Source organism: Argopecten irradians, chromosome 9, assembly GCF_041381155.1.
Source record: "Argopecten irradians isolate NY chromosome 9, Ai_NY, whole genome shotgun sequence".
NCBI classification, from domain to species: Eukaryota; Metazoa; Mollusca; class Bivalvia; order Pectinida; family Pectinidae; genus Argopecten; species Argopecten irradians.
The window spans coordinates 39517477-39533495 of NC_091142.1; the positions used below are offsets into that span (position 1 = coordinate 39517477).

The following is a 16019-nucleotide window of genomic DNA, read 5'->3' on the forward strand; positions in this document are numbered from 1 at the left end:
CAATGTGTCGGTTTAAATTGATTCAATGCCACATGTTTGATTTAAATAATTTCATCAATAACTGGAGGTGTGAGCGGTTCTATTCGTTTGTATGATAAGGGGATTTATCTAAGATTTTCATTCCCGTTTAATTGATTTAGGGCTGATAAGGTGACTTTAGCACCTGTTACTCGTTATCTCAGGTAAGAGATTTTTCTACATGTATTACCTGAGAATATTAACCAACACAACTTATAGCTGTAATTGTGTTTCGAATCACAGCTGCAGGTTTGATTATAACTGGTCCTGATTTGACCCTGAACTGTCTACACTTACAAACATTTCTATCTGAAATTAAACAATTTACATAAGCCTACCCAGGTCCTGCTCTGAGTATCAGCCTTTACCATCAGATCTTAACATTCTGGCTTCGCTCAAGTAATCAAATTCAGATAAAAGTTTTTTTTAGGATTTTTCTTATGCTGATTAAGCATGACATTTATGATGGTTATAGACTTTGTCGGAGATTTTAGGATCTATTCATAAGATATTAGCAGAGTTAAAGAGTCCATAAGCCCTTATTTTACATGAAGGAACCTATATATCATCAAGGTCAGGGGTCGGAAACGTTAGTTTCCTGTGACAAATGGTTAGGATCTATGTTTTGTACCTTATGGTTATAGTGTCATGTCCAGAACTGACCAAACTTCAAACATGATATTTTGGGAAAGACCAACATTTGGATCGGTTGGATTCCTAACGTAGTGATACCTGTTAGATACCTGCACAATTCTCTTTAAAATACCTGTATGGACCTATTGGGATATATATGCATAATACAATATGATATTTGTACAATACCTTTTGTATGGTACCTATTGTGTCTTGAGATATTCCTTATTTCTATATTTCTATTTCTGTTTTGTAAAAAAAAAAAACAACAATAAAAATGATACAATTTCTTTGACAAAGTGTTATATAATAAATTGCATTTTATTGCACATGACATTGTATAAATAATGCAGTTAATTTTGTCTCTCATGCCTTAATTTGATTAATAGGACCTTATTATGCACACTATGTAAAGAAGTAAAAGAAATTGAATTTGAAATAAGGAGAAGTTATATACCTGTGTGCTGAAGACTTTTTTACACCTGAAACTATATTGATTTCTAACAATGTTGGATCAGTCTAGTTAAACATGTCGAACTGTGTACTAATATCGCAGATCTCCGAAGGATCTGGGGACTCTTTGCACCTGTTGTCTGTTTCACCTTGTCTTCCATACACGGTACCAAAGGTGTTTACAGCTACCCTGTAAATTAACCGTCTATCGATATTTACGACTATTACAGGTATATTGAAACAGGTGACGGCTGATGAAAACACCTAGATGTGTGTTTAGGTAGCGAATAATAGACTTAAGAAGTGCGAAAGAAAATATGAAATCTTTATAAAAAGGTGCTTAGAGGAAATGGAGAATAAAGTAAAAATCAATTTATAAATAAATGGATTATTTGTACCTGGAGGTGTAACACAGTATGATTGTTTGACAGTGTTTTCCATAGGAGAGGGTTTATTTGGAGAGGTAGGGGCGATGGGATCTGATGTCTGGGGGTGAGGCCGATCAGATGCCCTGTAATGGAAGGGTAGGAATGGTATTATATATCACCGTGGAATTAGGCCAGATCTACCCTGTCTTCACACTCAGGTACAAACCATCTGTGAAGTGGCCCTCAATGAGTGTTCATTTGAAGTGGGAGACAATCGGAGCTCTCCAGAGAGGGCTGATTGGAGAGTAGAGATGTTTACTGGTGATGTATGGGCCTGTTAAGGACCTATTGTTTTCTCAACGAGTGTAAAGTGGGACAAATTGGGACAAATCCGTCTGTGTTTGAGACAATAAAAGATCGGAGACTGATTAGAGAAAAAAAACATGTAAAAAATAAACAAAGGTGTGATTGTAAGGCTTGGTGTATATTCTTGTGTGTACATGTTTTAACGGTAGATGTGACATTTCTATTGTCTAATGTTAACAAAAACAATACGTTTATCTGGACGGTGACAATGAGAATCGCTGAGGCTGCTGAGGATAAGATTACAAGGTGTATTAAGATATACAGGTACCAATATATACAAAAATAGATGTTGGAAGTTTTGTCTATTAAGAGAAAAGAAAAAAAGATTTATAACATGGAGTTAAAAACTTAAAACACCGGATATATAGACAGCCTAATGATATATGTGTTACCTGTAGACACAGGTACAATTAACCAATTAGTGAGCTTTCTCTTACTGCTCTATAGCTGTTGCTACTGAAGTCTTACTGCAGTAGATACAGCGACAGTCAGCCCTGGTGCCTGTAGCTCCGTCTCCTGGGGTACACTCTGGGCCCTGGTGCCATACAGCCTGAGAGCAGGGTCTTCTGTGGGGGTGCACTCACTACAGGAACAGAAAGACAACTGATTAAAGCTGCCCTGTGATTATAACATTTCAAAAAAATTGGGATCGCGTGTCAGCCAGAAATTGTTTTCTCTGAGTGACTTGGTGATATGTATCTGTTCCCCCCCATTATCTGCTGTTCCTGTGAAGTGGTGTGCACTCCGTCCCATTGATGTTCTCCGCGACACACTCCGATACCACCGATACTTTACCTGTACACCTAGGGTCGCTGCTCCAAACGGCCAGATTACCGCGAGGGATTAGTTCTACCTGGCAGGTAACATACAGGTAACACAGCCGACAAGTCAGCAGGGTCAGAGGTCAGCGGTTTTATCTTGGGTTAAAGAAATCAGTCAATTAATCAATAGAAGGATAGAGAGCAGACAGGTCGGTTCTCTCAGCGCTAGTGTCTCAGGTGTTCTAACCATGTGTACAGGTATGGAGTGTTTATATTTACCTGGCTACTTCTACGCTAATTAATTACATCTACACAGGTATGACAGTCCGTGGTTAGGGCAGCCTCAGTCAGACTGTAGTGGACAGTCCTGCTACCTGGTAATACTTATGTGTTTCGTACCTGTGTAACAGTGTCTTTTGAGGATAAACATCTATTACTTACCTGACCAAGCACTATGATGTTTCACACCTGGACCAGTAGTATCTATGTTCCCTGACACCGTTAACATGTGAAAACAGATTTCTCAGTGTGTTACAGCTATGTGTGTGGAGTATAGACGTTTTCACTGATGAAGTGGTGCTTCCCAATACAATGGAATATAAAACTAAATATCTCAAAAAAACAAAAATGAAAATTATGTGTTGAATGCCTGGTAGTGGTGAGGAATATAATGCCAGATCTATCCTGGGATATATTGGAGGGATTTGGGAGACAGTTCTCCCAATTAGTGTCTTTATATTACGTTCTAAAGGAAACGCTGGAATAGAAAGTTTTAAGTTGAAATATGATGAAATGGTCTTATCGCGAGCCCAAAGACAAGAAGAAACGAGGAGGCTTCTTTTCAAAGAAGGTAAGAGTGCATGAAAACATCAATAAAGGTTAAGGGTTAAAGTAGAATATTTGTCCGTAACTTAGAGACATCATAGGGAACCTGAGGGACACTTTTGGGGTGATAGATACTGTGGAGAATTAGCAACATTATAAGTATAAGGGTAGGGACACTTTTAGGGTGATAGATACTGTGGAGAATACAGGGACGGGCTATAGGGGTAAAGGACTCATAAGGGGTTAATTAGCAACATTATAAGTATAAGGGTAGGGACACTTTTAGGGTGATAGATACTGTGGAGAATACAGGGACGGGCTATAGGGGTAAAGGACTCATAAGGGGTTAATTAGCAACATTATACGTATAAGGGTAGGGACACTTTTAGGGTAAGGGATATAATCAGCGATTCATAGGAGGGTAGGCAACACAGGGGTTAGGCACATGATAGGAAAACGGTTTGGAAAGAACAGAAAACTTTAGGGGTGGTGACAATCGAGGTTAGGGGCGACATATATAGGAGTCAGGAACATCATAGGAAAACGGTTTGGAAAGAACAGAAACTTTAGGGGTCAGGTGACAAATTAGGGGCGGACATATATAGGAGTCAGGAACATCATAGAAAACGTTTGGAAAGAACAGAAAACTTTAGGGTCAGGTGACAATCGAGGTTAGGGCGACATATATAGGAGTCAGGAACATCATAGGAAAACGGTTTGGAAAGAACAGAAAACTTTAGGGGTCAGGGTGACAATCGAGGTTAGGGGCGACATATATAGGAGTCAGGAACATGATAGGAAAACAGTTTGGAAATATTGGAGTTAGGAATACTGTAGAGAACAGAAAACTTTAGGGGTCAGGGTGACAATCGAGGTTAGGGGCGACATATATAGGAGTCAGGAACATGATAGGAAGTTATGGAGCATCAGAGGTTTAAGGGAATAGTAGACAGCTGGAGTACTGGGATACAGCTGGTGGAAGATTTAGATCAGGAAATGTGCAGAGTGACATGGAAATAGGAATTAATAACTGAAGCTTGTTTCATGCAATATGTACCGATAGAAAGATCAAAATCGTGATAAGGATATTAAAAGTTGGAGGTTTTTTTTTTATTTCAGATGAGACATATAGCATTGACAGCTTGATTCGTTTTGTGTCACACTTGTCTATATAGATAATGAATGTCATAGATTGGACAAGATACCTTAGTATCAATAACAACCTAATTCACCGCTTTGTCACCAAACAATCCAACAAAACTGAGCCAGATTCGACAGGGACATTATTAATATGAGCGATGGTTATATTTCACCCGTTCTAGTATCGCTGTTACATAATCGCTCTGGTCTATATATGTAACCAGGCTCTACCCTGTACATGTGGGTACTGACAATAATTAGGAGGGGGTTTAAATCTATAGTCCTCTGTTAGTAATTAGTCATTAGTACAGCCTACCAGAACCACTTTCAGGACACTTCGGGTGATACAACCAAATGTTTATGGCATTACGACTTTTTATTAAGTGTACTTGATAACTATTTAGGTTTTCGCTCCATTTTAAAAATGGATTGGGTTTTTAATTAACCTTTTTACATGTGTTGCATGATATTTCGGTACTAAATAATTTGATATGTTCCATATCTATGAAAATCTACACACATGTGTTCGAGGAACCTTATATTTCAGTAAATGAAAGATCATTAAAATAAAGAATTACAGTGTAGAAGGTTGACTGAATGATCCTTCAAAGTTAATATTTCACAGAGTAAAAACCTGTAAATATCCATGGCAGTTATTTATCATGGAGTAAAAACTTACTTACAGTTATAAAAGGTGTGATAATTGTTTGTCAATTAAACCTGAAAGTGAGAAGTGATAGCCTCTATGTACTGTGAGGTTATGCGAGTTTGTTGTATAGGAATAGATAGATCATATATTACCCGTATATGATACCTCCTTACATTCCATTAGGCAGGTAGACATATGAGGATGTACGTCTGAAACCTGATACCATTTATCTACATAGTAAATACCCCGAGTAAGACCGAGACGAGTGATGGCGTATTTGTAAGCCCCTCGTATCATAGACAAGTGTCGGGTATTAGAGGGCCCCTCGTAACATAGACAAAAGGATTACTTATCCAAACTCACCACAGTTATTGAATGTCCTCGTTGATATTTCACGGCATTAATTGACCCAAAGTTTACATAATATCTTATATAGCTCCATATAAGGTCGTAAACCATTAAAACGCGATAATGTCTTTAAAATGTCTTTGTGTCTGATGTCATAACTCGGACTCGACCTAAGAAAAATGTAAACAAAGTAAATTTATTATAATAATCCATCCTCTTATCATAAACAAAGGATATCATTGTGTACCATGCTATAGATTATTACTCATCAGAGACTAAGACAGGGTTGTCATCTAATCTGCTCACTTTAATGTCAGATGAAACATTTTACAAATATGTACATGTATTGAAATGAAGGACTTGATAACTTATTATCAGGTACCTGATATCAAGTGAAAACATTTTGGAATTGGAATGTGAAATGACCTTCACCTTCCAGACAGATCATTTAGAGTATCTCCCATTTTGTTTTCAACATCAATTCATCTGAGGTTGAGTTATCTGAGCAGTTATAATAGGGGTTTTATTGAAAATCAAGAAATTAACGTTAATTGAAAATACTAAAAGCTTAAACACAATGAGTTTCCTTTTCATTATTAGGCCTTTGTATTAGATATTAATGTCCATTTGTCAGTGTTTAAAATGTAATCCTGGTCCTGAACATGGATCGCTATGGTAACCTGTCTGTTACAAAGACTGGATCATTAAGATTTCAGATTTTCATCGTAAGTCTGTTCTTTGTTATAGATGAAATATATTTAATCTGCTTTGATTGATAGTTAAGCATACTGTTACAACCAATGAAGTATCTTTGTTAATTCAGAGTTAAGTCTCCTTTATTTTGTGCCCATACTATTAAGCCCTCGATTACTCCTTTGTCTCCATTAATGACAGCCTCATTGTGGAGAAATTAATGCAGATAGGGCCATCTTTGTACTGGTGTTTAAAGGTGTTGATAAGCTCGTTAAGGTGATTTTGGGTTCGACACTTTAGGTCAGTGCTATTTCTGAAGATCAGTCAGATCTCTCTGTGATTCATAACTAAAACCTATTGTCTCGAATAACGGTGACGCCTTGTTGCAAGTTTTTATTTTCTGGACAATAACAAGTCCATTGTTCCACTTAATGGTGCATTCGACTGGTCTGTGAAATGTATTAATTTCCTTTCTTGAATATAAATAACATCTCATTTGCATATTGATTGGAGCCCATTAAATGTCCCAAAATAACCTTGCTGAATGGGGATTTGATTCCCTCCTTACTCTAGGTGTCCACACATTGACCACCCAGTCTTTACTTACTGTATATACTGTCATTGTTCCCTGTGTTTTCTTCGCTACAAATACAACATTGTAGTTATCTTGATACTTTAATTTTGTGTATAATGTCAACACACTGTACAATTCAGTTTAAGTTATACATATAATAGGGTCGACATAGAGGAAGCAATACACCAGTCATTAATAGTGAAGACTCAGACAGTTAAACTGTAAAGGACCATGTGGCATAGTGGTTTGTGTGTCAGACATTGTACCACTAGCCCTTCATCTCTTCTGGTATTGAGTTTGAAATGTTTGTTAAGAGGTAAGAAAGTGCCTCTGGTCAAATGTATTTCATATATATTTAGAAGAGTAATATTTCCTATTTAGAAGAGTAATATTGAAAAGATATCTTTTTGCATTAAGACCATTGAGTCTCCTTTAATAGGCCTGTCCTTGGTGTCTATAGAAAGAGGACACCTTGGTCTGATCCTTGATCATTATATGCTGAGCTGTGAATAAAGAGCAAGTAAATGGCACAAAGGCTGCATCATTAGTTAGCAGGGATTAGGTCCATCTCCCAGGGTAAAGGTCAACCTCTCAGGGTAAGGGTCAATCTCCCAGGGTAGGGAAGGTGAGATTAAGCTAGTTATTTTTAAAGAGGATGAAAGACAAGGTTTACATGTAAAGAGAGTAAAGTCCCTGGTGCTAATGAAGATTTTTATTAGTGTTTAAGGATGCACATATATTGATGGTGTTCCCAACCATTGCTAGATCCTGCATGCCGCTTAATTCATTGTCTTGCAGTTGACAAATTCAAAGCAGGCGAAACCATGAAAAAACTTTCGGTTATCCCAATACACATAATATATTTGCTTAGAACCATAAAACAAAATCTTTAAAGAGGGTCTCAAGTAAACTGTTGAAGACTGAGTCACTGTGACAGAATTCCAATATTTGTTCACATGGCCACCAGCTACTATACACTGAGACAAAGTTTCACTGGCTGTGCATGAAGACAATAGAACCAACAGATAATCATGGAAGCTGAGTAAATGTTTGTTTTATCATGCTCTATAGAATCAATGTGAGAACACGTAGACCCCTTATTTACAGAAACAGCCCAATATTTACACAGATCACTTCTGTATCAGATGACCGAATCTGGTGCTCAATTTAATACTATTGATAAGTGAACCAATTAATATGTCATACGAGAAGCCATACATTGGCCGCATTTTTTCTGCACTTTTCTTGGCGTAGTGTATACAACATGAATAGATTCTCTTGTCAACAGTTGTCGTAGTTTAATGTATAATCAATATCTATCATCGTTAATAATTAAGAAACATTTTCACTGCCAAAATGGTAATGTGATGCCACGGTATATCCTGAATAGGTTGTCTAGTGCTTTGTAATGCTATATGGCAGACAAAAAAAATACATCAATTATTTCTATATCAACTTGTCTTAAGGGATATATTTTATCAGGTTCGATATCACTCTTGACAGAAATAAAATTGACATTGTTGAAATGGTAGACTAATTGTACTAAAGATTGAAACTCGGGTATTTACGAAGGCTTTGTTGAATTAATCGACGAGTCACCTTGTGTTGGACCAGGCGTGAGAATGATATATATCCGGGGACATGGAGATGAATATTCACGAGAAAATCGTAACTAAATGTTACTATACACGCCAATTCTAAAGCTGTAGTACAGAAGAGCAATTCTGACTTGATTAAAAATTAATTGCCATAAATAGCCCCTGATATATATGTACCAGGTATTGCACCTGTTTGGAATAATCTCCAAGGGATAGAAAATTGATATTTTGTCAGGTTTGTATGTTCTTTTCATTTTTTTGTTAAAAAGAATGCTTGGTGTAATAACTTTGTACGCAGTAGATGTCAGCTCTACAAACTATCATTGGTACATTGTTATTACGGCGTTACTGAAGCATGGAGTTATAAACTTATTTGTGAAAGTAATGTCAAAAGCTTTAGGAGTAAATTAGCCTATTTATGTAGTCTGCCCGGTGTTTACAAGAAATTATCTGGGCAGAATTCAGACAGGTAGCTTCAAAAAGTAATATTTATGTGACAAGTATGTGCATCCAAAATATGTGAGAAATCATTGAACCTAAAATCATCCAAGAAGAAGATAATGTCTTGTTAATTTTGATATTTCACCAATATTTGATGTCAGTAGATATTGAGGATCCCTACCTGACAGGTATCCAGGTGTGAATATTTACCTGTGTTGCACCTTTATTTTACACCTAGATGTTGCACCTGTACCTTACCAAACATACAGGTTACGATAGACCACAGTTGTTAATTGACCATTGTCCACTTATGGTCATTAGTTGTGTCAGAAAACGATGGAAACATGAACAAATTCTTTTCATGTGCAGTTGTGATTAATATCGGCCAGGTAACAATAGGACATCGCTATAAGGACGTCGGACAGCTCACCTGTGAAGGGGCATGTCTCAGACACCTACACACCTAATTGTTTCCTACCAATTAATATCTTACGTCCATCAGAATGATTAACGACTCTAGCTTGTCCAATTCGGTCATTTCAAGACCGATGTCCAGCTGAGGTCAAAGGTCATTGTGTACCTATATTCCGGAATTCCTGGTATTATATTACCTTCCGACCTGTCAGAGATAATGAATGGCCCCCACTGTCATCATAGTTAGTCCATACATGTAAGTTTAGTGTGTGTTTTTTACGAAGATCGTAAAACATTTTATAATCATTGCTTTATTACCCAACAGCCATTGCCCTGTAGGTATGTGTTTGTAGGTCGTGTACAGGACGTCGAGTCCAGGACAATCGTGACATTCATTGTGTAATTGTTGTTACTCATCTTTGTTTAAATTTTTATTAAAGAAAACATATGTATCTTGAAATGCCTGTAATAAATTTGCAGTTTGCTTATTGAATTATTTCTGGTAAATCTTTAGCCAATAGGTCATGGTAACAAGCTTTAACATTCAATGTTACATCATCTCACTAAATGTCACTGTGTTCTGGCATCACATAACATGGATTGATCTAAGTCAGTTAATAACATAAAGAATTTGTTTAAAACCTTATATATTAGCTGCCTAACAATGCCACTTTAATTGTCTTATGAGTAAATTTTAAACGTTACCCAATATGCTCTAGGTGTTTCAGTACATTGAGGTGTGGTTTTTAAATCCACGTAATTTTTTCAATAAATTTTTAGTCTCCTTACAACAAGGATTTACCAATGTTGAAAATATAATTGAACATTTCTATTTTCATTTAATGGACTATCCTTGTGCTTGTTGATGGAATATGCCAAGTGTAACAAAGGGTAGAGCAGCTTATGTAAATCATATGAATGGAATATCTTCGGCTGATCCATTTAAAGTCACAAAAGCATAGTTTATACAGGGATCAGTGTATTAAGTATTACACAACTATAAACCGTTAAACCTTGAGGCTTGTGGATGGGATTACGTTGCCTTACGATTTCTTTACTAACAATAGCAGCACCTATTTTATATCTTTAAAAATTTCACTCTCTTTCATTTTAAAAATTAAAACCAGCTGGGCTTTGACAAATTTATTTGAATACATAACATAGATCAAATGAAACAAGTTACTGTTGTAACTCTTTAAGACTAACAGCTGCTAACTGCGAGCGACGGCCTCGGTAGATTATTGAAATTGTTCTCAATGGAGCTGTGTCAATACTTGTAGTACAAAACAACCAAGTGTCCCTCACTTAACTAGCTGGTACCACGGCCCAGAAATACCAAAAAATACCGCCATCAATATTTAGAAAGTACACTTACGTGTGAATTACAGAATTAACTGTATCATTTGTCATGTTGTATTTGTTGACTGCTATGGCCCAGATTCTGATGATAGTAATATGCATGATTATCTATCTTATTTCAGATTTATGTGTAGATATCATAAGATTCTTGTTCTGTCATACATTCTCATTGATATACACAAACGCAATGCTATACGTGGTACTAACTCAACTGTAGACGCATGTTAAATTGTATCATTACAAGTGTGTCATCAAAAGTTGTCTCGTTCATGTACGCTCACTTTGAAGGAAAATCTTAGCTTGTTCTGGCAATAATTGCACTGTACTGTATAGGAATATTATCAACAGGTCAAGATGACAAGACATTGAGTTCCTGGTAGCAGAACGCTGTACACATTATATATAGATATATCATTCTATATCTGATTTTTCTGGCTATTTATATGTTTCATTAATCTTGTAGACTAAAATCTATATTCTTTGACAATATTTTTTCCGGTATTTACTCGTTTCAATTTTGCCAAATTGAAAATCTTTTGATTGATAAGGTTACCGTTATTTGATCACATGGCATATATCCTGAGTTTTTTTTTACACTCTTTCCTGAGTTAATGATATTCACCTCTAACAGACTTTTAATGTCAATTTAAAATGTAATCAATGTCTACATTTTAAAGCTTATACCATCGGTACCTTTGTGTCAAATCTAGAGAACCAAACAGCATTTCGATTAATGTTTATACCAGATTAAATCAAGCATTGAAATGACCTAGATTTATTGGTTTCAAATTGTTATTACTGGACATTAACGCTCAATTAATGGCTGATATAGCCGGTACCATATCAGCTGAATTTGACTTTGTCAATGAAAAATGTAAAGACGGCAGGATTTGGCCAGAGACAAGATGGCTTCCTTGGGTGCTATTTGGATTGAAGCAATTATTTACTCAGGCGGTCTTGTTTGTTTGTTTGTTTTCTTAGTTGACCTGAGTGGGATTTAAAAGATTTGATTGGATATTTAGAGAAGATTAGCCTACCAGAGAGAGTAAACGTCTGTCCATATATAACATTGCATTCCCAGCTATTCAATGTTTGTATTTGTAATCATATACAAGATCTAGATTTATCTAGGGTTCTCTTTTTCCAGCAGATTTGGGTAGAGTATAGGTTTCTATGGATATAAGTGTATGTTTTCCTAAAGGTTTCTGTTTGTGAATGGTTTCTCTCTGTTTGGGTGTTGGAGGATAAAGAGATCTTCTGGTCTGTAGTAATCTGTCCTAAACCTTTGTTCTATGTAGCTGTCAGCTGGTATTCTGTATGTAGTATGGTTCCTTATAGATAGGTACTTGTGATGGCCTCCTTTTGGTTGATGTACCTTAAAGAGTCTGATCTGGTTTCTGGAACCGCACACCATCTATTATAAATATTTCAATGAGTCTGAAGACTTTCATAACTCCATAAGCATGCAGACTTGTTTTGTCTGATATATAAGTTTTTTGTGTGATCATACATTCTTGGCCTCTGTTAATTGGTCCTCTATTGGACTCTGGTTTTGTTGAGGCCGCGGTGGCCGAGAGGTTGAGATTTCTCGACATCTTACCACAAGCCCTCCACTGCTGGGTTGAGAGTTTGAATCCCATGTGGAGCAGTTGCCAGGTACAGACCGCTGGTCGATGGTTTTTCTCCGGGTACTCCGGCTTTCCTCCACCAACAAACATGGCACATCCTTACATGACCCTGGCTGTTAATAGGACGTTACACTAATCCAACCTAACCAAAGGTTTTGTGAGATTGAGTCTCCGAGAGTGTCCATTTTTTGGATCTTAGTTTTTTGGCCTAGTTGTCTGGTATCATAGAATAAGTTTAGAGTTTATGTTTTGTTCTAAGATGTCTTGTTCTGTTATGGTGTTAACATCTATGAAATAATATACATCTTTGTATATATGTCTTTGTGGAATGTTAAAAATGAAAGTTAAACATCCAAAATCTACATCACATGTGTTCCCTTACATTCCCAATAGTTTGTTGAGCATTCTCCATCTCCGAGGAGGGAGTGGAGGAATAGGTTCCGTAGTGTTATTTATTAGTGATATTCCGTGTTTGCATGAACTATTTTTGAATGCACATCTAACATGATATTTAGTGTAACAAACACCACATTGACGAGGTTAACAACACATGGCCCCCATCAAGTTCTACCCCTATCAAATAAACACGGTCATTATTCCATTTGCTCCTCATAAGAAACACATTTAACTATTCCGTTGGCCTTATGGATTTCATTTTCTGTCAGTTTCCTAACAGAAAAATCATCAGCAAGAAATTTAGAACTAATTGGTGTTGAAATGTCAGTTACAGCAAATTTTCTTAAATGTTGATAGCAAATTTATTTAGATGTACATTCAATATTTTAAAGTGTTCTAAATCAATGAGATGAATTATTGCCATTTTTTCATGTGTTCTTTTTCAAAAGTCCTAAGAGTAAAAGTTATCCTTGTATCTGAATTTTTATTTAAAGATGTTCATTATATCTTCTGTTTACGTGTGCAATGTTTCTGAGTATTGTTTAAGAATGTTTACCGTAATGCATTTTGTGTCTACAACCTGCAGACGTTAATTAGAGACCAGATCCTAGGTACAGGCTCCAAGTGCTTTATTTGGTATCAGCTTTAGTCATCTTGGTAGAACATGATTTGGAAACGTCCCACCTGTTTTACATTGGTAAAAGTTTTTCATAAAATCAGATGTTTAAGTGTTACAATATTGATTAAACAATTCAAAGGGGTAAAGGTGATTTTTCATTAAAATAAATCTATTGATGTTGAGTTGAATGTGTTACAGATTTATTTCACTTTCCAACTGTTAAATTTGATGTACTGCACAGCGTGTTCTGATTTAATTAAAACAGAAATAAACACAATGTAAAATTTGAATTTGATAATATGTCATTGCTTAGGAAATTTATTACATGAATATTGAGTTCAAATTAACCAGGACTTATAGCTAGTATTGAAATACAAAGTTGATTAAATCTATGTAGTGAAAATATGGTTCATTCAATAAAATAAAACAAACAATAAAACTGACACACCTGTAGGTAAGGTGAGAATAATTTTTAATGACAGGTGAGACAGAATAGTGGATGAAGAATTTAACAATGAGAAGGTTTATGTCAACATCAGTGTATCGGGTAGATCGTGGGGTAACGCCTGAAATAGCAAAAAAAAGGTAACTAGACTTATGTCCTACAGTCATAGGTACAAGTACACATTCCATAGGTTTGATATTGCTAACGAGCATTTGAGCATGCTAGTATAGAGTACAGGTAAAAACAGTGGCTTCAACATGCTTAGGCATGAGTACAGGTAAACACTAAATGGTAAAATATCAGCCAACAAACTTTTACAGATCAGAATACAAAAAGAGAGTAAATTTCTCACTTTATATGGTACATGTGGTTTTAATTTACTGCACGCAATATGTACTTCAAAGACGAGATTCTATAAATGGTGGTAGTTTCTTCTCCTTGTGTAGGTTGTGTACTCCAAGTGTTAATCGATGGCTATAATAAGGCCATCTGTTTTCTACCAGATGTTAAAATCCAAGGACATTAACTCTGCTCTCCACAAGAGTATCGAGTGTTACTTCACACCAGGGTTTTGTGGTCGTTTTGTGGTCAATTGGAATGATTGCACACTATAGATCTACATTTGCATGTTAGAGAGAATCTTCAAGTTTAACTCCTGTTATCCTGTCAGCCTTTTGTCAGCAGATTGTAGTAGAGTAAAATACCTTATTTGAATTACTTGCATGCCACTTGATGTGTGTTGACAAGAAAATTGCTCTGAGTTATTACTCTTATAATCAACGTGAATTTTAACGACGAAATCAAGCTAATTAGTTTTGTCTCCTAAGTAGGTTTAATTTACACTTATTTCGGTAAAGCCATTCTTTTCTACCTTTCAAATTATTAAAAATTCTAATATTTTTTTCCTGTATATGATTTGGTGACATTTTTTGCATTAATATATTCTAAAGATAATTACACTTCTAACAATCAATTTGAAACCTAGGTGTTAATTTCAAATACTTTTCATCAAAAGACAGAAATAAGTGTCTGATTGACCTACTAAACATATTCTGGTACAACAAGTTTGTATGTCCCTGTTAGTTGTTGTCAAGCTGATGGTAACAAAATTGCACCAACAACGTTTATTACTTCATAATGACACTATATCATAACAAGCAATCCTCCCCCCTCCCCACCAAAAAAGCAAAGGAAAAGACACATTCATCTCTTCTTTAAAGAGGAAAATTTTTTACAAAGTTGATTTTGATGGTGTTTATATCAAAAGTAGCAAGTGCTAATGATGGTTTTCAACAATTGATTAGGGATGTCATCACAAAGATAGGTAGGTTGTCTCCCCTTTGATTAGTGACGTCCTCACTGAGATAAGTGGGTTATCTCCCCTTTGAAGTGAATATCTAGGCGTGGACTATCGCTGTGAAGTAAGAATTGTTGTCGTCAGGTTGCTGCAGTTTTTCACTCTTTTTGAGTCATCATTCTGCAGCACAATCTAGCTGTCTGTGAAAGATAGGCCTGGTGTAATATATAGACTACAGTACAGTTTGTGTAATTAGGCCGGCCTTGTGTAATATATGGACTGTTGGTCTGTGAAGCTCGCCCCTCACTCCTACTCCCATCATAATATATACGATGTCACAGATTGTAGGTGCTTTTATACCATCAAAACCACTTCTGATGTGAACATTAGGAAAGATTTGAAAAGTAAATCAAAATAAAAAAAATGTTTACAAACATTTCCTTAAAAAAAAAAAAATGAAAAACATACCATTAGTAATATTGATCAATAGAAGTCGACACATTGACAATCATTATATTTGTACTCTTATCCTAAATCTAGATAAAGTTCAGGTGACCTTAACATCCTGTAGCCATCTTTTAAAATGATAAATACATAAATAAATATATTTTTTTTATAAATTCTCATTTCTTTTTTTACCCTTTGTCACCCCACACAGCTTTATTGGTATGAAATATGACCTGGTTACCTTATCGGTACAGGTAACTTACGCTAAAAACAGCTCCCTGTGGCGGTTAGCATCTCAGGTGTAAATTTGATGAAGGGCCGTACAGGACTGCATCAATTTTAGCACACCTGGATACTTACATCAGGTAAATATAAGGTAACGCTGAACAGGTGTGTAAACTGTTCATCTACTTACCTGGTGAGTGATTGTTATCTCCAAATAAACAATGAAATGCATTGTTTTATACATTAGACCTAAAATATTACCATGCCCGTGGATGAAGTTGATTCATATAACATATATGTAACTGACAAGAAATATTAATGG

General features: G+C 35.9%; 1 protein-coding gene across 2 annotated transcripts in view; it reads left to right on the top strand.

Annotated features, from left to right (window-relative positions):
• The window catches only part of LOC138332303 (tetratricopeptide repeat protein 28-like), an 83653-nt gene that overhangs the window by 32185 nt on the left and 35449 nt on the right, over window positions 1-16019 (top strand). Inside the window, exon 1 of one of the 2 annotated variants that reach the window (XM_069280343.1) lies at window positions 2246-3449. The exons of the other annotated variant lie outside the window; for it this stretch is intronic. Within the exon in view, the coding sequence (XP_069136444.1) occupies window positions 3384-3449 (66 nt within the window). The 5' untranslated portion in view covers window positions 2246-3383. Of the gene's footprint in view, window positions 1-2245; window positions 3450-16019 lie in introns of those variants that run through there. 2 annotated transcript variants of the gene reach the window in all.